The sequence below is a fragment of the Cydia fagiglandana genome, chromosome 18 (assembly GCF_963556715.1).
Source record: "Cydia fagiglandana chromosome 18, ilCydFagi1.1, whole genome shotgun sequence".
Classification (NCBI taxonomy): Eukaryota; Metazoa; Arthropoda; class Insecta; order Lepidoptera; family Tortricidae; genus Cydia; species Cydia fagiglandana.
This window is the reverse complement of record NC_085949.1, coordinates 17,962,285-17,986,801: the sequence shown is the minus strand read 5'-3', so window position 1 is coordinate 17,986,801 and position 24,517 is coordinate 17,962,285. Positions and strand designations below refer to the sequence as shown.

The 24,517-nt window shown below is 37.6% G+C and overlaps 2 protein-coding genes across 8 annotated transcripts in view; both read left to right on the top strand.

Moving 5' to 3' along the window:
* The window catches only part of LOC134673460 (protein YIF1B), a 117,982-nt gene that overhangs the window by 56,029 nt on the left and 37,436 nt on the right, over positions 1-24,517 (top strand). The gene's annotated exons all lie outside the window — the stretch shown is intronic.
* LOC134673459 (RNA-binding protein Pasilla) overlaps positions 1-24,517 on the top strand; it is a 96,455-nt gene that overhangs the window by 48,280 nt on the left and 23,658 nt on the right. For all 7 annotated transcript variants that reach the window (XM_063531451.1, XM_063531449.1, XM_063531454.1 and 4 more), the window contains one exon: positions 14,507-14,661. In XM_063531451.1, coding sequence (XP_063387521.1) covers positions 14,507-14,661 — 155 coding nt within the window. The remainder of the gene's footprint in view (positions 1-14,506; positions 14,662-24,517) is intronic.

Genomic DNA, 24,517 nt, shown 5'->3' with positions numbered 1-24,517 from the left:
TCTGTGAACCGCATTAAGATTTAAACACAAAAATAGAAAAAAAAAACAATAAATTTTGGGGGGACCCCAAAATTTATTGTATTTTTTTTGCCGGAAGTGCTTGGCAGACGCTCTCAAAGGTGGCCAACGGGACCCCTAATTTAACCCATCTGATACCACCATGAAACCAATTCCAGTCAGTAGGTATGAACCCTCATGTCAGGAATATATAAGTCTGCCAAGGCTTTTCCTGCCGAAACACCTTGGCAGACGAGATTATGTAAGCAAGGTCGGCATCGGTTACCCTACACTAACCCATCTGATACCACCATGAAACCAATTCCAGTCGGTAGGTACGAACCCCCATTTTAGGAATATATAAGTCTGCCAAGGTTTCTCCTGCCGAAACACCTTGGCAGACGAGATTATAAACAAGATGACCATCGGTTACCGTACACTAACCCATCTGATACCGCCATGAAACCAATTCCAGTCGGTAGGTATGAACCCTCATTTTAGGAATATACAAGTCTGCCAAGGCTTTTCCTGCCGTAACACCACGGCAGACGAGATTATGTAAGCAAGGTCGGCATCGGTTACCCTACACTAACCCATCTGATACCACCATGAAACCAATTCCAGTCGGTAGGTATGAACCCCCATTTTAGAAATATATAAGTCTGCCAAGGTTTTTCCTGCCGAAACACCTTGGCAGACGAGATTATAAGCAAGATGACCATCGGTTACCGTACAGTAACCCATCTGATACCACCATGAAACCAATTCTAGTCGGTAGGTATGAACCCTCATTTCAGGAATTTATAAGTCTGCCAAGGCCTTTCCTGCCGAAACACCTTGACAGACGAGATTATGTAAGCAGCATCCACATACGAGGGATCCGTATTTTGGGATTATACAGATTACGGACATTATTAATAGCTGTAGGCTTATTTATTACTTTATGCTTATACATATTTGTATATTATTATGTTATTAATAAAATATATTTATAATTTATTAAACCTAAACTTAATACATTGGGAATTCATTACCTGCTTACGGCAGTAGTAGGAATAAGTGGGTGAGTTCTGGCTCACTGAGCCAGGCCAACAGTCCCTCCCCCTTTTTTCCCTTGTTGAGGCCCTGCAACCTTGCCTTGAACCCAAACTAATGTCATTGTAGCTCGAATCTAACCTCATTTATTTTTATTGCTTTTAGAATATTTCAATTATCTACTTTTGCAAAGTTAAATGTTGAAATCTCTATTTCGAAAAATGGAATTTTAATGTGACTTTAACAAGTTCACTGCGTTACGGGGGCTATAAGCCCCGTACGATGTCATCATTCAGTGCGAAGTTAAATTTATTTTAGAAGTTAAAGGGGGAGAGGGTGCACACATTTTACCACTTTGGAAGTGTCTCTCGCGCAAACTATTCAGTTTAGAAATAAATGATATTAGAAACCTCAATATCATAAGCGATAAGACCGCCTGTTGTTACCTCTATTGTCTTTTTTTATGTTATTAGTGTTCCGTACAAAACTTTGTTTACGGAACACTTATTGTCCATTTATTGTAAACTAAGTGTATGTGAGGCGTGCAATAAAAAGTATTGTATTGTATTGTATCATTTTTGAAGACCTATCCATAGATACCTCACACGTATGGGTTTAATGAAAAAGACATTTTAAGTTTCAGTTCTAAGTATGGGGGACCCCCAAAATTTATTGTTTTTTTTTTCTATTTTTGTGTTTAAATCTTAATGCGGTTCACAGAATACATCTACTTACCAAGTTTCAACAGTTCTTATAGTTTCGGAAAAAAGTGGCTGTGACATACGGACGGACAGACAGACAGACATGACAAATCTATAAGGGTTCCGTCTTTTGCCATTTGGCTACGGAACCCTAAAAAGGAGATATTAATTCGGTTTTTTAATGTTTGATATCTCCGTCATTTTGGGATCGATATTGAAAAATATTTTTTTAGTTGAGTTGTAACTTGTAAGTATATACATACAGATTGGTTCCGTCTTTGTCAAAACCCAGTTCTGATGGTGAGATTTATGAGGAATCGAGGGCACTCTTCAAATCTTGTAAGGGTGGTTCACGTTTGTATGGGAAAAATTCAAACTCTAGCTAGAAGAAGCGGCACCCCCTCATTTTGTTACACTTATTATGTTGACAAAATACGCCAAGCATCTTGCAATCTTAACTACAAGGGGGTGCTCAAACACTTTGAATTTTTTCAAATTGTATGAAATCAAAAAAATAAATAAGTTACTATTTTTTTGATTTTTATGTAAGTAGTAGTTTTCACATTATTTGAAAGTGTGATTTAAAAGATATTATTTTGAAAGAAAATGTTTTTCTACTTCAAAACTTATACATCACATGTGCAAATAGTGTGAAACCAGATATTTTAAATAAAATTCTGAATCATAATTACTCTTTTTGTTGGGTTTCAAACAACATACAAAATTTCAACGAAATTATTTGAAATTAGTGTTGAGTCGCTCACTCGCGAGGCACCTCATTTGTACCACTCATTTTGTTAATTTGTCGCAGTACTTCATACCGCAAAAATGTCTTACTTCACTCCTCTATTCATTTTACTCATTTACTCGCGCGCATCACAAACACCTCTTGCCACACAAATCATTCACACACTTGAAATTTCAAAAAAACTCTTATCCTTTCAAATTCACTCGCGAACCTCAAAAACTCAACGCTCCTCACAACTTGCAAAAGAGTCCCTGGATGGCACGAGGCGCTAGGTGCTCGCCTGCTCGCCGACATACAAAATTCAAAATGTCTCAAATGAAGAAACGAGTAATGGCCCACACTGTCAACTGCCGAACTACAAACCTTATTGCAACGACAAAAGGTCCACCGAGAAATGCGTTGAGTTTGTACCATTCACTGCCTCGCTGTGACGTCAACACCTCAAAAATCCTTTCAAAATGAAACAATGAATTAGAAATACCCAAAGAGGGAGTAAGACAGACACGCGCCGTACTTCAATATCGCCTCGCGTCACCACCGAAAATACGTTAAAAATTAAACACGAAAGACAACAAGCGTAAGCGCTGCAAGCTTTCATACATCTTAAGCCTTTTTGATCCTAACTTACTTGTCAAAATGGCGCGAGAAATCAGTCACCAAAAGGAAGTTCGTCGTGTTGCTTCTCTGTTGCACTTGTAAATTTGTACGTAAGTGTGACAGGGAGGCAACATGACGAACATGGATCGCGGTACGCACTCTGTATACCAGACAGGCATTTACGAAGCTTGCTTATAAACAGTAATCCTTTAGTGACTAAAATATTATTGAAATATAATACTGTAGCGTACACAATATATGATCATTTCAATAAGTTTCAAGTTTATTAAATAAAAAGTAAGTATAATTTGCATAGGTAAAATAAACATGTAGATGTAAATTATAACGATTTGAATTTGCAATACTTTTTATTAACATTATTTGTAAACGACTTCGGACTGACAAATTATGATTGTGACATATTTTTATTTATTTTGTTCGTTCGTACGTCGCTGTAGCTAATTTTAGTTCTCTAATACCTAATACCTAGTGATAATTCTTATAATTATACCAAAATAACAAAATATGGACATCGTTTTCGCCATTAAATTTACCCGCGGATCTTCCTTGGTGCCTTTTGCATGAAAAAATGAAATGTAAATGTAGCCGGCGGCGGCCGGAGCGAATGGTGCTTTGTTTAATATCATATTGATGATATTACTGTTAAATTATCTGAAGTGGTAAGTTAGTCACTTCTATATAATAATGACTTGTGAAAATATTGAATTTGTTCTCCTTAGTTTGTTAAAAATGTGGTAGTTTTATGGTTATGAAATATATCACTACATATTATGAAACAAAGTCCCCCGCCGCGTCTGTCTGTATGTGTGTTTGTTTGTATGTTCGCGATAAACTCAAAAACGATTGGACGGATTTTCATGCGGTTTTCACCTATCAATAGAGTGATTCTTCAGGAAGGTTTAGGTGTATGTATAATTTGTTAACCCGTGCGAAGCCGGAGCGGGTCGCTCTCGCTGGTGATTATTATACTTAAAACTATATCAAGTAGCAAGGAGGAGGACAAAACAATCTAACAATCTAAAGAGCTAAATTAGAAAAAGTTTCATAAAAGCAGCAAATTAAGTTACTATGTGGGATCTTTCTCCTATAAGTTCTATTCTTACCTTCTACCTCCAGAATTGCACTCCTTAATTATTATTATTTATTAATTTACAAAGGAAGTGATGAATACATTAATATGTATATTTATTAAATATTTTTGTCACCATTGGCCCGTTGGATTAATAGAATAGTCGACGCTGAAAATATGCTAGTACCTCACCTCATTTGAAGTAAGACATTGTAACACCTCATTTTAGAAAATGAGGTACTCATACAAACTCATTTAAAATTGATGTCCTACCCATTGTATAGTCCGTTTTTTTAGCATTAGAAAGAACTTGCAAGAAGGTAAGCGATCTTAGCATGTCTTTTAATTGAAAAACGCTTTTCAAAATTCAAAAACTATTACTTATGAAAGCAGACGACACATCAAGATTGTTTACCTAATTTCTAATGCTAAAAAAACGAAGTAAAGTTGAGATAAATTAAGAAACTTTTACACCAAGTTTCTTAATTTATCTCAACTATAATCTCAATTTATCAACATAATAAGTCTAACAAAATAAGGGGGTGCCCCTTAGGAAAAAAAAAATGTTTTTTGAACCACCCTAACATATAGTGATACTGGTGTATTTTAAACAAACCAAGCATTTACATTCAGAATTGTGACATTTGATGAAGTGAAACTGCTGATGATGATCAGAATGGAACTCTTCAACGACGCATAGCTCATGTTTGGGGATGTGTCTTCGTTATGTTTGTTAAGCACGTTAGATTTTTAAGTCATATTTTCGTGAAGCTCAAGTTCTGATGATGGGATCCATAAGGAATCGAGGGAACTCTACAAATCTTAATGGCATTGTATAGTGACTCTTGTATTTTCATCAGGCAAACAAGGATTTACATTAAGAACAGTGGCATTTGATGAAGTGGTATTGCTGATGGTGATCAGAACGGAACTCCTCGACGACTTGTCTTTTTCTAATTGATTGTTAAGCAAGTTACCCCACTGGCAAAACAAGCAAGATTTTGAATTCGACTTCTACCTGAACCTGGACCCGGACGCGGACCCGGACTCGAGATCACGAATTCGGACACGGACCCGTTTTCTATTTGGTTGGTGTAAATGGAGTTGGTGAATTGTTTGATCAATTCGGGCGAAAACTGGAAGGTTAGGTATCATAAAATGTTCATGAAGAGAAATTGTAAGAGATGGTATCATTACCAACAACTGTGGAAAATACTGTTTAGTTACTCTTTATTTAAAAATAGCAAAATCAAATTGCATAATTTCATTCGTTTTCTCCACTGTACACAGAATAAGTAATGATATTTAGACTAGACAAAAAAATTCAAACTCGCTCTCCTTCTTGATGCGACTGGCAAATCATATTACTTTTTGGAAACCGGGTTTTTTAACCTAATTAGACCCCGCTGAATCCGATCCGGTTGCTCGATCGAAATCTTGACCGGAAGTGAGATATTTGACATTAAAGGTCCGTTTTTTTCGTTTTTCGTAAATAACTCTTAAACGGTGGTGTATAGCAAAAAATGTTCTATTACATAAGTAATATGCATAAAATTGCCTACAAGAAAGATTCAGTACAATTTTTCGCTAGGATCAATATTAAAAGAGATTTTAACGCGGGAAATTTAATTATAATCACTTCTAAGGTCCAGTTTTTTAGGTTTTCGTAAATAACTCATAAACGGTGGCCAATATCAAAAAATGTTGTTAGACGATAATAATCTACACAAAATTTTGAACAAAAAAGATTCAGTACACTTTTTGCAGGGATCAATATTTAAAAAGATAGTAAAGAGGGAAAGTTAATTATACTAAATTCTAAGGTTCCTTGTTTTTATTTTTTCGTAAATAATTTGAAAAGTATGACTCATAGAAAAAAAAATCTTATACATAAATAATAAACGTAAAATTTCCTACAAGAAACATGCAGTACACTTTTCGCTAGGATCAATATTCAAAAAGACAAAGCAGCGGGTAAGTTAATTATAATCAATTTTAAAGTCCCTTTTTAGTTTTTTGTAAATAACTCGTAAACGGTGTCCCATAGCGAAATAGGTTTTTAAGAATAAATTATCTACATAAAATTTCCTCCAAAAAACATCTAGAACACTTTTCTCTAGGATCAATATTTCAAGCGATATTAAAGGAAGAAAGTTAATTACAATCAGTTCACAGGTCACTTTTTTTTAGTTTTTCGTAAATAACTCGTAAACGGTAGCCCGTTGCAAAACAATATTCTACATAAATATTAAACATAAAATTGTCCACAAAAAAGGTTCTGTACACTTTTTCGCTACGATCAATATTTAAAGAGGTATTAAAGGGGGTAAGTTAATTATAATCAATTTCCAGGTCCCTATTTTTAGGTTTACGTCTATATAGGTAAAGAACTATTTTATTTTATTTTATTTTCAAAATGTAGACCCAGTAGTTTCGGAGATAAAGGGGGGGGGGGGTATTTTTTTGTATTTTAATGTTTTATTTTGGGGAAGGGGGCTTTATCTCCGATACTACTGGGTCTAAAATTTTGAAAAGATATACAGAATAGAATCTATAGATGACAGAAAAACCTATTAGAATTATGTAGTCAAGCGCGAGTCGGACATTACTTAGTTTTTGAACCGATCCCTACAGGTTTTTTAAAGGCAATTCACTCGCGTTTAACATATAAAATACACTGTTAAAAATTGGGTAATGTACGGAACCCTTGCAAGGCGAGTCCGACTCGCGCTTGGCCGGTTTTTATTCATTTTGAGGTACGGAACCCTAAAAAGAGAAAAGCGTTCCATATGTCTTTCGTAGAAAATTTTATATCGATTATTTATTTACAAGAACATTAAGAACTTATTTTGCTATGAGGCTTATTTTACGAGTCATTTGCGAAATCCTAAAAATAGGGACCTGGAAATTGATTATAATTAACTTACCCCCTTTAATATCTCTTTAAATATTGATCGTAGCGAAAAAGTGTACAGAACCTTTTTTGTGGACAATTTTATGTAGAATATTGTTTTGCAACGGGCCACCGTTTACGAGTTATTTACGAAAAACTAAAAAAAGTGACCTGTGAACTGATTGTAATTAACTTTCTTCCTTTAATATCGCTTGAAATATTGATCCTAGAGAAAAGTGTTCTAGATGTTTTTTGGAGGAAATTTTATGTAGATAATTTATTCTTAAAAACTTATTTCGCTATGGGACACCGTTTACGAGTTATTTACAAAAAACTAAAAAGGGACTTTAAAATTGATTATAATTAACTTACCCGCTGCTTTGTCTTTTTAAATATTGATCCTAGCGAAAAGTGTTCTGCATGTTTCTTGTAGGAAATTTTACGTTTATTATTTATGTATAAGTTTTTATTTTGCTATGAGTCATACTTTTCAAATTATTAACGAAAAAATAAAAACAAGGAACCTTAGAATTTATTATAATTAACTTTCCCTCTTTATTATCTTTTTAAATATTGATCCCTGCGAAAAGTATACTGAATCTTTTTTGTTCAAAATTTTGTGTAGATTATTAACGTCTAACAACATTTTTTGATATTGGCCACCGTTTATGAGTTATTTACGAAAACCTAAAAAACGGGACCTTAGAAGTGATTATAATTAAATTTCCCGCGTTAAAATCTCTTAGAATATTGATCCTAGCGAAAAATTGTACTGAATCTTTCTTGTAGGCAATTTTATGCAGAATACTTATGTTATAGAACATTTTTTGCTATGTGCCACCGTTTAAGAGTTATTTACGAAAAACGAAAAAAAGGGACCTTTAATGTCAAATATCTCACTTCCGGTCAAGATTTCGATCGAGCAACCGGCAAATTCGGATTCAGCGGGATCTAATTAGGTTAAAAAACCCGGTTGCCAAAAAGTTATATGCTTTGCCAGTCGAAATAGATTTTATGAAAAATATGACCAGTCTAATTACTATATATGTTCAGAATATTATTTGAATAAACTTAGGATAGGAAATAAATGTGTGTTTTTATATCTTTAAACCCAATTACTAAGTAGACTGCACATACATTAAAGTCACATTAAAATTCCATTTTGCGAAATAGAGATTTCAACCTTTAACTTTGCAAAAGTAGATAATTGAAATATTCTAAAAGCAATAAAAATAGATTAGGTTAGATTCGAGCTACAATGACATTAGTTTGGGTTCAAGGCAAGGTTGCAGGGCCTCAACAAGGGAAAAAAGGGGGAGGGACTGTTGGCCTGGCTCAGTGAGCCAGAACTGACCCACTTATCCCTACTACTGCCGTAAGCAGGTAATGAATTCCCAATGTATTAAGTTTAGGTTTAATAAATTATAAATATATTTTATTAATAACATAATAATATACAAATATGTATAAGCATAAAGTAATAAATAAGCCTACAGCTATTAATAATGTCCGTAATCTGTATAATCCCAAAATACGGATCCCTCGTATGTGGATGCTGCTTACATAATCTCGTCTGTCAAGGTGTTTCGGCAGGAAAGGCCTTGGCAGACTTATAAATTCCTGAAATGAGGGTTCATACCTACCGACTAGAATTGGTTTCATGGTGGTATCAGATGGGTTACTGTACGGTAACCGATGGTCATCTTGCTTATAATCTCGTCTGCCAAGGTGTTTCGGCAGGAAAAACCTTGGCAGACTTATATATTTCTAAAATGGGGGTTCATATCTACCAACTGGAATTGGTTTCATGGTGGTATCAGATGGGTTAGTGTAGGGTAACCGATGCCGACCTTGCTTACATAATCTCGTCTGCCATGGTGTTACGGCAGGAAAAGCCTTGGCAGACTTATATATTCCTGAAATGAGGGTTCATACCTACCGACTGGAATTGGTTTCATGGCGGTATCAGATGGGTTAGTGTACGGTAACCGATGGTCATCTTGTTTATAATCTCGTCTGCCAAGGTGTTTCGGCAGGAAAAACCTTGGCAGACTTATATATTCCTAAAATGGGGGTTCGTACCTACCGACTGGAATTGGTTTCATGGTGGTATCAGATGGGTTAGTGTAGGGTAACCGATGCCGACCTTGCTTACATAATCTCGTCTGCCAAGGTGTTTCGGCAGGAAAAGCCTTGGCAGACTTATATATTCCTGACATGAGGGTTCATACCTACCGACTGGAATTGGTTTCATGGTGGTATCAGATGGGTTAAATTAGGGGTCCCGCTGGCCACCTTTGAGAGCGTCTGCCAAGCACTTCCGGCAAAAAAAATACTGGCAGACTTCGCTTTTATGTGTCTACATGTAAATTTCTAACTGCTGCCATAACTATTATTTCGGTATCAGATGGGTTAAATCAGCCCCCTTTTTTCGCACCGGAAGTGGCCTTCTTTTTCGTACTTTCGGCAAGTTCCGCCGTGGCAGACTATCGAATTCGGACTTAGCATCACTTTTATGGTTTCCCATTGTGTATTTCATCGTGGTATCAAGTCGGTTAGAAAATTTGCGGCCGGCTCTTCTACTAGTACTCCTTATGGCGGCGGCGCGCACGTCTAATCAGCGCTCATATCTTTGAGATTATAAACTACATACATAATAAAATACAATTAAATCAACAATTAAAAAACAATTAAAAGAATCAAATGAACGCTATTAAAAATGTATTCGTCAAAATCATCACCTAACAGCTAATTTCACCAGCAACATGAAAACGGGCATTCTAAGATCCGAATCTTAAGTATTTACAACTTTACAAGCGGGCCGGACAACGTCCTTGACGAGTAGCGAAGGAACGAATCGTGGTACTACTACAACCGGTATTGGCACTTACTTATTACCGGTAATAGCTTTAGGAGTAAACTATCAAATAGTGGTATTTGTTGTCAATTGGCTAAACCGATAACACTATTGAATACCGGTATTCGAATACCTCTATTCGGAGCTTAAGTGATATAAATACCCAAATTCAAATTACACCGGTTATACCTCAATAATAACCTGTAGTCAGAATACCGGTAACGGTCCCTGCTGTATACAGCTCCTCGGGGAAGCCTCGACGTGCTGCTGATTGTACACTACACAGCCAACGCGTTCACGGGAAGAAATTTCTCAGAAATCGATTGCCAGTACCTGAGAATCATTAGTTACAAACTTGTTTCATTGGGACAGTTGTGTGATGATGTGGCGCCACCTGTGTATTTATGTATAGTAGCTTATTATTACTTACTATGAATACAAATTTACTAATGTAGTTGGGGAATGGAGAATGGAATGGACGCTAAATCTTTGTGATTACCACTGCGGATTGCTTTCGGCACGAACTCGCTGCGGCGCCCAAAACCTAATTACGCTAAAAGCCACGAGCGCTGAAAAATGTGCAGCGACTGTCGGTACATCTCATTGTGAAAATTACAAAATATCGCACAACTGGCCTAGCACGTGGCCTTGACCTAAAAATAACAAAGCTTCGTCGTGACACCGTGACATAGACAAGTAGACTTTTTCTCGAGGTAATTATGTCATCCAATCAGAAATAAATCTTATTAGCAGTAGCGTAGAGTTGATTTAAATCTGCAACGGCAGGAAAAACTAGAAGTGCTCGAGGATCGACAGTGACAACGTGACGCGGAGTTGGTTGACATGTGGCGTTAGAAATTAATGTGTTTTACAGTTGAAGCGCGGATGTGGCGTTACTGGAACGTCCGTGGATTTCCACACGATTTCATTAGAATTTAGATATACAAGTATTTGTATAAGTTGCTTGTTGGTACAAATAGTTTGAAACTAATAGTTGAAAGACATGTTGCCGAAAGTAAAGGAGACTTTCGCAAAAAAAAACTACTTTGTGGTTATAAACTATTTTAGCAAAAATACTCCTATCTTAAGTAATTTTAACCTGTAGTTATAATTTAGCTACTTATCCCAGTTGTCCTCAACACACTCCATTTCCTTTTTCCCATTTGCCAATTAAGATACCAAAATGTGCAACATAAAATGGTTCAGCATTAATTTTCGGAAAAAGGAAAGCAAAACCTAAATTTCTATTTGCTCCTTCTTACGCTTAGATTTTTATAAAAGCCCTATAATACTTCCAATGTTCCAATCTAGCTTGTTAAGAATTTGTAAATCATGTAAATTCGATAAAATTGAATTTTCTCTTTGGAAAACCCGACATTAACCTACTTTATTACGACTCTAATGAGTTTAATAATCCCCCTCGCCTCGCCCGTTTTGTTTGTCTATCGCGCCATCAACAAGATTTATACATTTTACACACAAAGCCAATTCATCGGATAGATAGGAACAATAACGCTAAGTGGTCGGTTCACGCGAAGTTCTATAGCACCACGTTTATAATTGGATAATAGTTGGTAATCTCTGTACTGTGGCCTTGGACGACCTGCATGTTACTGTCATTATTGAACAAGCTCTTCGCCTCAAGCTACCGATATACGAAAGATCTTTAGATCCGTAAGAACTATTCGTAATCAGAGGTCTTTCTTGTAATGGTTATAATGAATATCAACCAAGCTCAGCCGACATAATGCATGTGACACGCCGCACCTGCCCGTGTACCTCTTCCACACACCAACACAACTTGGATGGGTTGTACTCAAACCAAACATTTGCCCAAACGTTGTCACAATGTGGCCATACTAAATCATATTTGTACAAATATTGGAATTTGACCAATTCCGTACCAGATTCTAATATAGTTTTTTGGCCCACTGTTCTACTTTGCAATTGGACTAATACCAAGTGTTAATGACCGCGTTTCGAGCAAAAATGTGCCCTGAAATTATTGGTGGCAGGTTGTATTATGGCTTGGCGGCGAGCAAGGTCAAGGAGTTGCTCAAGCGACCGGTCCGCTGCGACTCGTTGCATAATCTTCCGAAGATGCCTATACCTGTTATTTGTTATTTCCCGTCTTTGAAGACCAGCAGAAAAGTTAAACGATTATACAAACCCGTGTTATCAGAGAGAATTTGTAGGAAGAAGACGTGGAAGAATTCTAATCGCAAACAAGTCTGAGGTTCTAACCTCTAAGGTAATCCAGTGTAACGTGACCTTTAGCTCAATAGCAACTATGCTTTAATCGCAGACGTACTTTGTAGTAGTTCCTCTGAGCGTGCGACGCATTTGCTTTTAGAAAGCGTTTGGACGAACTGCCAGATCCCACCTAAACGTGATTTGACGTGATGATAAATGATCACGCGTCCCTGCCATCTACAGGCCTTTATAAATGTTTCGAGATTCCCGTCTACCCTTTATCTGTCTTCCTATCAAGTATAACGATGGCGGAAACTGGTACATGAATATTTGTATAAAACGTCTTAAAACTGGTGGGAAATTACGGAGACGAGTAACAGTGATTTATATTTTATGGACTGATCTAAACATAGAAAGCAACGGAGGTGTAGTAACTAATACGAGTAAGTATATCTCATTTAGATCTGACAGAGCATGAAGTCTGTAATAAAATAATCAGTAACACGTGGCACAAGGCAAGATAACTATTAACAAGTCAATACATCAGGGACTTATCTGTATTTAAAAAGGTTTTACAATTACCAAGGTAAATTCTTGGCCGGTACTGTGTTACTGTGCACTGTACTACGCAGTACATTTTAGAAATCGACTTCTTTTGTGTAGGTGTAAATCTGTAAATGTCGTACTGTGACAAATTTCTTACATTCCGTAACTCCCACAATTTATTTCAAACAACAACATGTTTATGGTACGATAATCTAGGTCATTCCGCGCCTTATCAGCCCCTCTTCAAACTTCCTTTGTCTAAAATCCGAAAATAAACAAGGGTTGGAAAGCCCTCTCGAGAATCTGATAATAAAGCCAAAAAAACATCTCCGTACATAAGTTCCGGTACCTATCTACATCTAGTATCTACATAACAATTCCACACGTGAATCAAATAACGAAATATAACAAGCGTGGCAGCAATCTATTACGATTCCACACGCGACTCTGTCCTTGTCATTCAAAGAAGTGTGAGAAAGACGAAAGGAAAGTTTCACAAGAGCTGTAAACTGAGCAGCCCTGAGATGTATAACCCTCTTTTCACAACAGGACTTAGCTAACAAGGAAATCCAAGTCGCTTCCAACGTTTAGTTGGTGGACGCCGCGTGCGAGCTCCGAACCGATCAATAGTACCATTTATGAAAATATGAATATGACAAATGTGCCGCAATCTGTTAAAGAATCGGGGAGCCGCCTAAATATTTATGGCCCTTTATAACGCGAAATTACACCGAAACGCGGAACGATACACTTTCAACACAATATAGAACGTCCTTTGTCTCTCTATCGGATAGGGTTTATGTTAATCTCGATTAATACCATGATTTAGAACGTAACACATGACCATCTATTTATCCTCATTGCTTATCTCATCTATATAGATTTGTGCCATGTTGTGTATGTCTTTCAAGTTTAGAAAATGTAAATTTTATTCAAAACATGGAAGTAGCTATATTCTTGATAAAACCTGTGCTATGCTCTGAGGGCTAAGGTGTGATGTGAGACAGCAGTTAGCACAGCTTTACGATTGATTTTGTAATGATTAATAAGAATGGTAATTCGCAATGTACTTTTAAGTAGGTATCATAACAACAGACAACTGACACAACATACGTAACATAGTAACTAAGCGTAATACTGCGTGATTTGTGTAAGGAATTAACGCGCTCCGCTGAAATTTGTTGTGTCAGAGTTTAGTTTGGGTTTCCAAATCATTTGCCCCTTTATTGCTTTAGCTCCGAAGTTCAGGGGTCTATTGAGTAGGGCGAGCAATTATGCCAAATATTTGAAACAAGAGCGTCTTTCATAACTAGATTCCTTAGGAAGCTTGCCTAGTTTAAGTTTAATTACTTATCATGACACCAAGAAATTATGAACGGCTATTATACTAGAGATCAACAGTTCTGTCTATTTGGGTCACACGGAGAATTAGGTTCTAATTTGTCTATCCTGCTTCTGGGAGTTCCACTTGTTACGTGGGAGTTGATAGACTATTTTATCATCTAGACTGATACAGATTAGGGGTAGTGACAATCATAAACTACATCCTAAATTATATTTTGGAATAGTTTTATCTCAAGTTGAAGAGGTAGATATATTTCTTAGATTTTAGTCTGAAGTTGCATATAACATGACATGAGGACACAGGTCATGACCTATTTATTCGCCCTCATAGATATGAACTCTGATTTCACCAAGCTGCAGATAAAATATATCTAGCACGGTTCAATATCATTTAAATGACTTCAGTCACGTGATGTTTCATGTGTTTTGTACGCTAAAATAAACATTATCATAGTAAATAGGTGAGCTTATACGAAAAATAACTCATGAACAATGTTATCCACAGGTACGACGGAAAGGGCGTGCCTGATCACCGGCTCCGTTGAAGGCATCATGGTGGTGCTGGACTTCATCATGGAGAAGATCAAGGAGAAACCCGAGCTGGTCAAGCCCTTCCCCGAAGGAGTAGACACCAAGATGCCCCAGGACAGAGATAAACAGGTAAATACCTTATGCCATACAGAATACAGTCCATTTTCGTATTCCATCATGGTTTCCTGGTTCAAGAATTCAGGAAGGACAATGACACCAAAATGAATAAACAATATGAAAGCAACTTTATCTCCAAATGAATCAAGACTGCTTTCGTTTGCAAGCGTCTAAAAATAGTAAAAATCGCGAGTGAAAAGGGAATACAGAGATTATGTCCCCCGGTTGAGTGCAGAACGCAATAACGATTAAAGTGTATTGAATTTAGATATCGTTGTCTGAAACATGGATTCTTTATTGCAGATTACATGTACTTTTACGATATTGTTTTGAATATATTTCAAAATCGTCTGTATATGGAGTTGGAGCGGCGTAATTATGCTAAGTCCCGAGACCTACACAGGTTACGTGTACAGAATAAATTAACAAACTCGGCATAGTCACCTTTGTGTACATTATGCAGGTATTAAAAGTCTCTAGGTATTCATGTCGTTTACGCGTGAAGGTCGTTCATTTGATGGTTTTGAAACTTGTAGTTATACGGAAGACCCTTTAAATTCGGATACAGATTTGGTTAATTAATTCCTTGCTATTCATTCTTTTTGACCCGATCAGTCCTTGTCGGAGATCTACATCTTTTCTTTTTAACACAAGAATAAATGCTAAAACTTAGAGCGTAGAACGATTGTGAAACTACTATTTATTCTGTGGCGCGAGTGTCGACGATTGTACGAAAATTACCTGTAAAACTATCAGTTTCGTATATAGTGCCAGAATCAGTCCTGATACTCCTGATACTGTATACAGATTTTAACAAACCAACAATGCATATACCGCAAACGCAAAGCGCAACTTACGCCATAAAAGATAATACCCATTTCTGTTTTCTCTGCAATTTCAAAATATGATTATCCGTTAGCCAACTGCCATTAGCGTATAGTTTGTATTTGGTCCAGCTTTAGTTTGTATTTCCCGGACATATTGTAGAATTATACGCGACTGTAAAGAAAGGCGCCGTATTTAGGGGACTATCCCCATTCCGTGCCATTGAGTCCGCCGGTAATAAGTGGGTCGGCGGCACAGACATATATCTGAATTGATGCCGTACGGGTCGCAATCAGTATCACAAGTAAGAGGAGACGTACCTACTAGAACCGTTAGAACATTTGAAACATATCTAAATTTTTCAAATAATACACATAAAAAGACAAACAGGAAAACCCATTTGAATTGAGTTATAAAATAACCAACGTCAGAAGACAGTCAAAATACTCTACAGAATTTCCATGCATACCCGTTTCCATTGCTTTTGACGATAAGCACGGGATTTGACCACATACAAATATATGAAATGTCACAGAATAAATAATAGTACTAGGTACAGAAGACTCACTCTAACAAAACGCGTCTGTTACGATCAGCCCAGATATGGCCGCTAGGTGGCGACAGCGCCACGCGCGGCTTATGACTTTCCCCAAAATTGGGGTGGAACGGATGTACTTTTAGCTACCTGTAGCAAAGCGACGAAATCGCGGAGTGTGCCACGCCTGGAAATGTGCAGTTTATTACGTTGACCCATTGCGTTGCATAATACGGGGACAATTTCAACCTTTATAGAGCCTGACGCAGTGGCGCCAACCGAAGTCCGAGGTCTAGGTGCATTGGCTCTACTTATCTTTGCCTGGTCGGGACCATCCTGCCTAACGATCGGCATGCCTGTCCGCCCCCCGGGGATTACTCGTAGATTTATATCCTTTGCCGACACATTAACACCAATAGGATACATACGTGGAGCTGCGACTAAACTGCCTCGAGATGTCACTGCAGAGTGGAGATCAATAAGGGTGCTGTGACTGAGGACGCCCTTCTACGCGGTCGATGAATTAAACTAAATATGAGGTTACCAGACACCATTAAACATTACCAATGAAAATCAGTGGAATCGCAGGAACTATCTTATTGTTGGGGGACCTTATACAATACGGCTATATTTGGATCTTTTGTGTAATTGCCAGCATCTAACCTAATACACACATACCGTTTCCTCTTCGTTAAGATGTTCTTAGTTTCTAAGTTTTTATATCCGTAATAATGAAAGAAAATTTCTTCTTCGCTAAACTACGTAACGTACACAATCGAGTGCAGGAGTTTATTAATATATGCAAGGAATTCCAACAGCAATAAACATTTAACTTTTTAATTAGGCAGCAATACAGAACAGAGCCCATTACAGGAACTTACAGAATCTATATTTGAAATCGTAAGAAATCTGTCTTGCTACCTTCCTTGTCAATGTCACGCATCATACTGACCATACTGTAGAAAAATGCTAATCTAGTATTTAGTAATATGATATTAATTATTAATCTCCGACTGTTCAGTTCTTCGATAGCTCCCTTGTCCCATCGATTCTTGTTAATCTCGTTATAACATAAAATGAAAATTTCCACAGAAAGTGATTCACTTTCATTGCTTTTGAGTAGTTGCGCAGTCGGTGTACCGCTGTCTAAGGATGGTATTCCATCTATGATCTAACCAATTTCTTTGTCCAATGTGTATTTGCGTCTCACATTTTTCTTAAAGAGACAGTGAGACGCAATACACATTTGACAAAGAACACACAGACACAGGACAGGTCAGGACAGGTGGAATACCATCCTAAGCGATGGAACAACATCCCAGGATTTGTTAGAAAAGCTTACGACCGGCATAGTAATGCCGGGCTGATGGAATCTAAATAAAACCTATTAGGAGGCCCGCGGGAGCCCGCGACTTACTCGTAAGCCGATGGAGGCCTAATTGCTTTTTAGGGTTCTAATGTCAATAATCATCGCGATTAAGCCGAGTCTCATCTGATGGGAAATGATGACTGGGCCAAATGGCTCACTGGTTTAATAACAGCCCATAGAATCGTGCTTCTAGGAAACCTGGATTGTATTTCACAGATAATACAGTCAACGAGAATGAATCTCTAGTAAATCACTCAACAAATAATAGGGATATTATTAGAAGAACTATGCAGAATCGTTCACACTCGTAAATCTTAAGTATTGCTCTTTGCAGTGTGTGTTGTAGTTAAGCAGGCAGAGTGTTCATAATTATCTGTCCCTTGTAAAGAGACGTTGCAAAGAGAGCAAATCCTTATGCCCTGTGCGTGCACATAATTTTGAACACATCCTTTGTTCAACAACGTTTGCTGCTCAATTAACTTAGACAGGTCTAATGGAAGCTAAATAAAATTTATTTGTAGGCCCGCGGGACTAGTGAGTATGTAAGCCGATGTCGACCAAATTGGTTTTTTAGGGTTTCATTGTAAATCGGAGTGCGGAATCCTATTACGATTAGGCGCTTTAGCGGACGCTCCGTACATTGCTGGATGGAGCCAACCGGTCCCAAGTCCCTATATAATGGCATAAAGTTTGTGAGGGTACTGTAACAGCAAACACTTAACTTAGGCCCTAGCTAAAATGGCAATCGTTTGCGTTGAAGCGAACGAAACGGTAATGTCTCTATGACTCTTCCATATAAGTGCGACAGAGAGACATTATAGCGTTTCGTTCGCTATATATTCGCAATTGGCATCTTGGTTAGGCCATCTGACCATTAGTGGCTCTTATATCGTTGCAATAAGGTTATTTATGAGTTAACAGCGTGGCTGAAGTTCATAAAATAGATGACGTTAATTCTCTATGGGCATCAACGAAGTTCACAATTCGTGTTGTTCCGTGTTCCTACACTTCGTTCGTGTTTGTTGTGAACTTCGTTGCTCTTGATGTATCTCCAAAATAGACTTACTTATTATTACTCCCATTAGGCCTGTTGGTTTAACTACAAAACTGGGCCCAATTAGCACACTAATTAGACTAATTAAAACGTCTAATGTATAATTTGGTCGTTACCTGAATTTCTAAGCCGAGGTATTAAGTAACAAATTACACGGCTAGGGCGCTAAAATAAAGAATGCTTAGTTCACAGGAGTGCTATAAACATGCGACCTGAAGCTTTTCTTTATTTCCACCCGCTGTTTGCAGTACACTTACTCTATTTCACGCCACCTTATGCTGAAACCTGGGGTTTTCTGCATACCTATTTTTCTCGAGCATGCATGCTAAAAAGCGATAGACTCCGGCAAAGACTTTTTCTTTAAAAATGCTGGCTTAGACTGCCAGAGCTACGGAGACCGGTAACTGCACCTTTTACTATACAGAACTTTTGGGGTGAATGGATCTAAGATATGTTTTCATACTTTTTATGTAAATTTCCAGTTTTTAAGAAACTTTATATACCTCGACATTCTCGACAACAGGGATTGCCTGCCTCGTATTATCTAACGGTCTTGCTTGCCCTTGCCTATTTACATCACACTCTCGGTTGGCAATGGCATTAGATTTTCCAGTCTAGTATACTGTTCTAGCCAGGGTAACAAACTATTACGTTATGCATACAAATTATCAGCCTAATTGGAACACAGAATATAAATTGAGCTCAATTATCCCTAACGATTTCAGTCTGGATGATATTACGAGTAACATTCGATATCGTGACAGTATATTTCATAAAGCCAATCGTACGAATTACGGCCGACAAACACCTAGTGGTTGTTGTAAAAATATAATAATAATTGGCCTGACTGTGTTATCATTGCCTGCGCGTAGAGTTCTCAAATATACCAAAGTAATTATGATCTCGAGATCCGTAACGACTATGTGTTATGAAAGAGAGGCAGTCAAAGAAATTAAGGTTTTCAATGTTTCCGGAAGCGGCTCAGGGATCTCCAAACTTTTTAACCCGAGAACAACAACCTTAGATAAATTTATGGCTTTCGCTGTCAAAGGTCAAACTTCTCTTTCGTTTCCTTCCCGTTTCGTAATTTGGAGACCCCTTCTTCAGAGACTTGCGGTACTTTTGGGTACTAGTAACTACTATTTTTAAAACTATTTCTGCTGCAGTAACTGCATCACTAGTACATGCTACTAGGATAAGCAAGGAATCATCGTTTGGTGCATTCGAAACCCAGGAATACCGTTCAGGCTCTCAGTGCTTCTGCTCTGTTCTTGATGTGCTGGTGGATTGAGTTGTCTACAATTGCGCTAATACACTGAACAGAGATAGAAATACATCATCGGAGAGTACTTTTATACCGGTTCCCCTGAGTCTTCCACTCGCCGCCGTTACGCCGCGAATGGAACGACACCATGTTATCAGACATTCGCGATAACACATTGATTTTCGAATCTCCCCCCAACGCTGATCGGTTTAGAGCTGAAATTCAGTTGGACCTGGATTGAAATAGGGGCGTTCAGGCGTATCATTGTTACGAGAATGCTGTTTGGATTGATAAAAATGTTGAATGAAATTAAACGAATGCGTCTGCGCTGTGTAAATGTGTCATCATGTCGTAGGGTTTCATATTGCCGGTTTTGAAGCGTTGGTATAAATAATTAGCTGGGTGCCAGCATCCGAACACAGAGTTACAGTAAAATTGGAAAACTTTTAATGAACTCTATGTACTTAGTTGAGAAAAAACCTCAGCCATGCTAATTCGTTTTTACTTATGTGCTAAGTGTGGGCTGGGTGTAATAAAAATAAAAGCAATGATCACGACTTAGCAAATATGTAAACTTGGGCCCAGCCAGGCAAGACAAGTAGACGATATCCGAACTGAAAAAATATACCAAAAGTATTTGAAGTTTTTACTTGTTATTTTTGTAATATATAGGGAGGTATAACGTTTCCGGTACAGTTTTTGTAGGTATCAAAGTTATATTGTAAATTGTTATCCTTCCAATCCTTAACATTCAGAAAAAATAAAAGCAAATTGGAACCCAATTCTGCGAATGACCTAACAACTTAAACAAAGAACGTTGAGTTACGTTTCAGCAGGCCTATTTTAGTTGCGGCTTTTCTTCCATTCAAATCACATTTCCCCAAGCGTTTTATTGACTAAAATTGTAAATTCGCTCGGTCCCTGCAAATTAGTGTCTTTCGGGAGATTTGGGGTAGGCACGATTCACAAAGCTTACCAGTAGGTGAAGTAATATAAATCAGACAGTAGAATTAAATCAATGCAGTGGCCATTGATGATGATACGAATAAGGTTCAAAGTATACTATAGGAATGAGCTCTGACAAGCCCGCAGTATTTTGCGTATTTTCTTCGGGTGTGCCAATGTGTACCTACGTATATATACCTATGATTATTAAATTAGTTTCAGAATACAATAGTTATCTCGATTGCTTTCCGGGTTCGCTTCAGACCAACCTGCATATATGTGACCTCGAGCACATATGCGAAAGCGTTTTGTTTGCCCAGCGGTGAAGGAGGCAGCTAGCTGCTGGAAAATACTAAAAACTCCTAGTCAAAATGTATATGCTATTACCATCTTGCTCTATCTGCTAGCTGCTTCTCGCTCTTTTAGAAGTTGTTAGCTTTGAGGTATTGGAAGTATGCAACTATGCATACTGTGAATACCTGCCATCCCAAAATTCGCTTCGTTCGATTCCCAAAACCGCTGAGTACAGGATTGTTATTCTGCGCATATGCCTTGGATTATGACGCCGCTCAGCGCTACATCGAATATTGATTAAAAACACAATGGCTTTTCGCGGCGTTTTAACCAAATTTCCTCTCACAACACTTTGCCATTTCGGTCTGTGTACCTGACGGAAATATTTTAAAGGTAACCTCCCACGCGTCCCCCGATGTTAATGTACCTATAGTTCATCTCTAGGGATCCCAATGACGTAGGTCGTCCGATAAGAAGAAATTAATTTCCCGCTTCAGATCTATTCACTCATCATTGCTATTTCGAATTTATCAATGGTTTATTTGTGACTCCTGCATTTAGCGATGGTATGTTAAAAACTTAGACGTCTTTGATTCGGAAGCAGAACTATCTAAGGTTGGACATGAATGATGACAATAATATTACACTACTATATTACTATATTATAGTCATCTTGGCCAGAAAATAAAATGTATTGCAGATCATTTTCAGCGTGTTATTAGTTAACTGCAACAAAAGCCGTAAGGCGCGGAAGCGACATTATCTAATTTAACGTAAACATTCATCCCCATGCTATGTTTTGTAGTCAACAGGGAGCCCAAGATCTCCATTAAATTAGAACTGTTGACGTAGTTTTGTAATCTGTCACACGTCACACAGTCTCCCTACGGCTTGCCAATGAGGCACTTACATATGCATGTCAGCCACTGGACTAAAGCTTGAACACGCCAAAACGTGGGCACATAAAATTACAAATAAATAGAAAATAAAGGTCTAATGGAGCGAAATATATATTGAATATAATTGAAAATATTATTGTTTATCATGCTAATATACTAGACTATCATTTCAGCCTCAGGATTTGACATGTCACAGACTTCGTGATGACCAGGACACAGGCACTTTGCACGACATGATTACTGTATGTTTAAGTAGTCCAAGCCAGAGTTATTTGCGGATAAGTTGATAATATAACTTTAACAGGTGTCTTTTTCAAATATTCATTGATATGGGCCCAGTCCATTGCCATCCGCCTTCATTTATTACTATCCCCCAAAAGTACCCTTTTGGCATTGTCAGCATGTCCATCATGTTAATACCCCTTCGTCACTGTTATAGTGTAATGATAACACGATGAATGCTACCAAAATAGTAACTGTGAGCTGTGGCTTCTTAAAAATAGGTTTAGGTCATTTTCGCAAATGTTTCTTGCATATATTTCTATAGTCAATGTCCCTTATGCGAATCAATTAACGGCATCGCTTGATGCAATCACAAGTAGCTGGCTCAACCATAAATAATGGGGATACTTAGCATTATTTTTATCTTGCAATCTTCGGGAATGTATTAGCAACTCATAGAAGTCAAACTTTTTATTTTGTGTATTGCTTGAAGTATGTATTTCTATAGAACCATCGTCTAACACCTAACACGCTCAAATACGTTAAAAATGATCAAACGTTTTAATATCCTACATTTTGCATACAAATTTCATTTAGCACCACTATTTTGGGAGCAGATAAGCTCTTGCTAGCTCTTAATCTAACTTGACTTCTCTTTTTGTACATAAATTTGAGATATTTGTCCGTTTTTTGTAACATAAGAAAAATTAGGTTTCGGTCTTTATGTAAGAACGCTGTATGTTCCTAGTTTCTTTTTTTTTCTCATTTGTATCTCGTGTTTTTCTGCTTTCTGGTTGTCTTTCCATTCATTGACGTCTCCGCAACATTTCAAAAACACAAAAACTAATCGATCCTCGATATATTAACATTTTCACAAGTTTCCTTAGCCTAATCGACTTTTCCAATGCTATTGGTGCAAAGTGATTTCGCTCCGTTATTGTTTAAAGCTCGTTATCATGAAAACGAATCATACAATTGACAACTATTGTGGTATCATATGTTCCTCATACTATAGCGATTTTAATTTAAGTAAAGAAATAAAATTTAACCACCCTTTACAAAATTTATAAGCAAAAATGTGTGCCCACGTTTTGGCGTGTTCAAGCTTTAGAAATGTGCTAATACAGCATATGTATATGTATCGGTGTAATCGCCTCGACAGTAGTACTGATTACGGCAAGCATGGTAATCTACACATGCCAATTCACCTGATTGTGTACCGCGCATTACTATGGAGATTCCTTTGATCCTCGCTTCTCAGCTCAATATAAGATGAAGCAGCTCATTAGTAAGCGCTGTTGCACAAAGACGTAGCCTGATACAGGATATAAGTCGAATACGACCTTATTTTGCTCTGTGCGTAGTCGTATTTCAAAGGAGAAGAAGCACGTCCCTTATGTCCTTACGGCACTGTGGGCTAGCAAGGCTATCGTACTCTAATAAAGACGCAATTTAAAGGGAGAAGTATGTCGCTTGCGACCTTATATGTAAATTCGGTGTTTGTGCGGCGTATTACGAGCGTTAATTAACATTAGCTGCGTCTGCGCCCAGAGCTGTCACAGCTGAGAACAGGAAGACAGTAACATGACTCTACCATAAAACGTAACCCGCTTAACCAGTCACAGTCCTAATTCCTGTTGCAGTAACTATAACAAACTAAATGTATTTGATAGAACTTCATGTATTTATTGATTTGTTCCCCTCAAGTACCTCAGCAAACATACATCAACAGACACATAGCAGGCGACAGTCTCACAAATTGCAGGACATTTTCATGATAGATTGATACCAATATCCCTTCCCCGATATAAATGACGTGCCCAAATTCGATAATATTGTTCGGAAAACAAGAGTTTTCTCAGTGTCTCCATATCAGATTGCTCCATTACTATAAGCGGCCAATATAGCTTGAACTATTTGAGGAATTCTGTGTTTGCTGCTGGGAATGAGCATTTATGATTATAAGCCGTAGCGTGCTGTCAAAGTTGTCAAACGTCATTTACACGACTGATTTGGTTGATTGTTAGTATGGAGGCTTGGCACTGGAGCCTACTGGACTGAGAATGATCGACAACGCACTGTAATAAGCGCAGTGTTTCCAGTGTTTAATGACGGTCTAATACTGTATGTCTAATAGGTAGGTAAGTAGGTCTGGGGCGAAATTATACTAGAAATACCACTCGTTTATTTATCAGAATATATTTACAAGAAAGATTACAGATAATTATCATAACGTAAGATAAATAGTATTACAACCAATTATCTGCCAGCCCCAAACTAGCCGATGCCAGCTTGTGCCTGTGTGTGTGCCTGCATAATTAATTATCTTAGGAAACGGGAAATTTGATTTTAATAAGGCTAATAAGAGAGTTCAATATAACGGAGTATTAAAGCTGCATTGAGGTTTCAAGTAAAAGAGAATTAAAAAGTGGCTACAGGAAATAAACGATGAATATAAAGA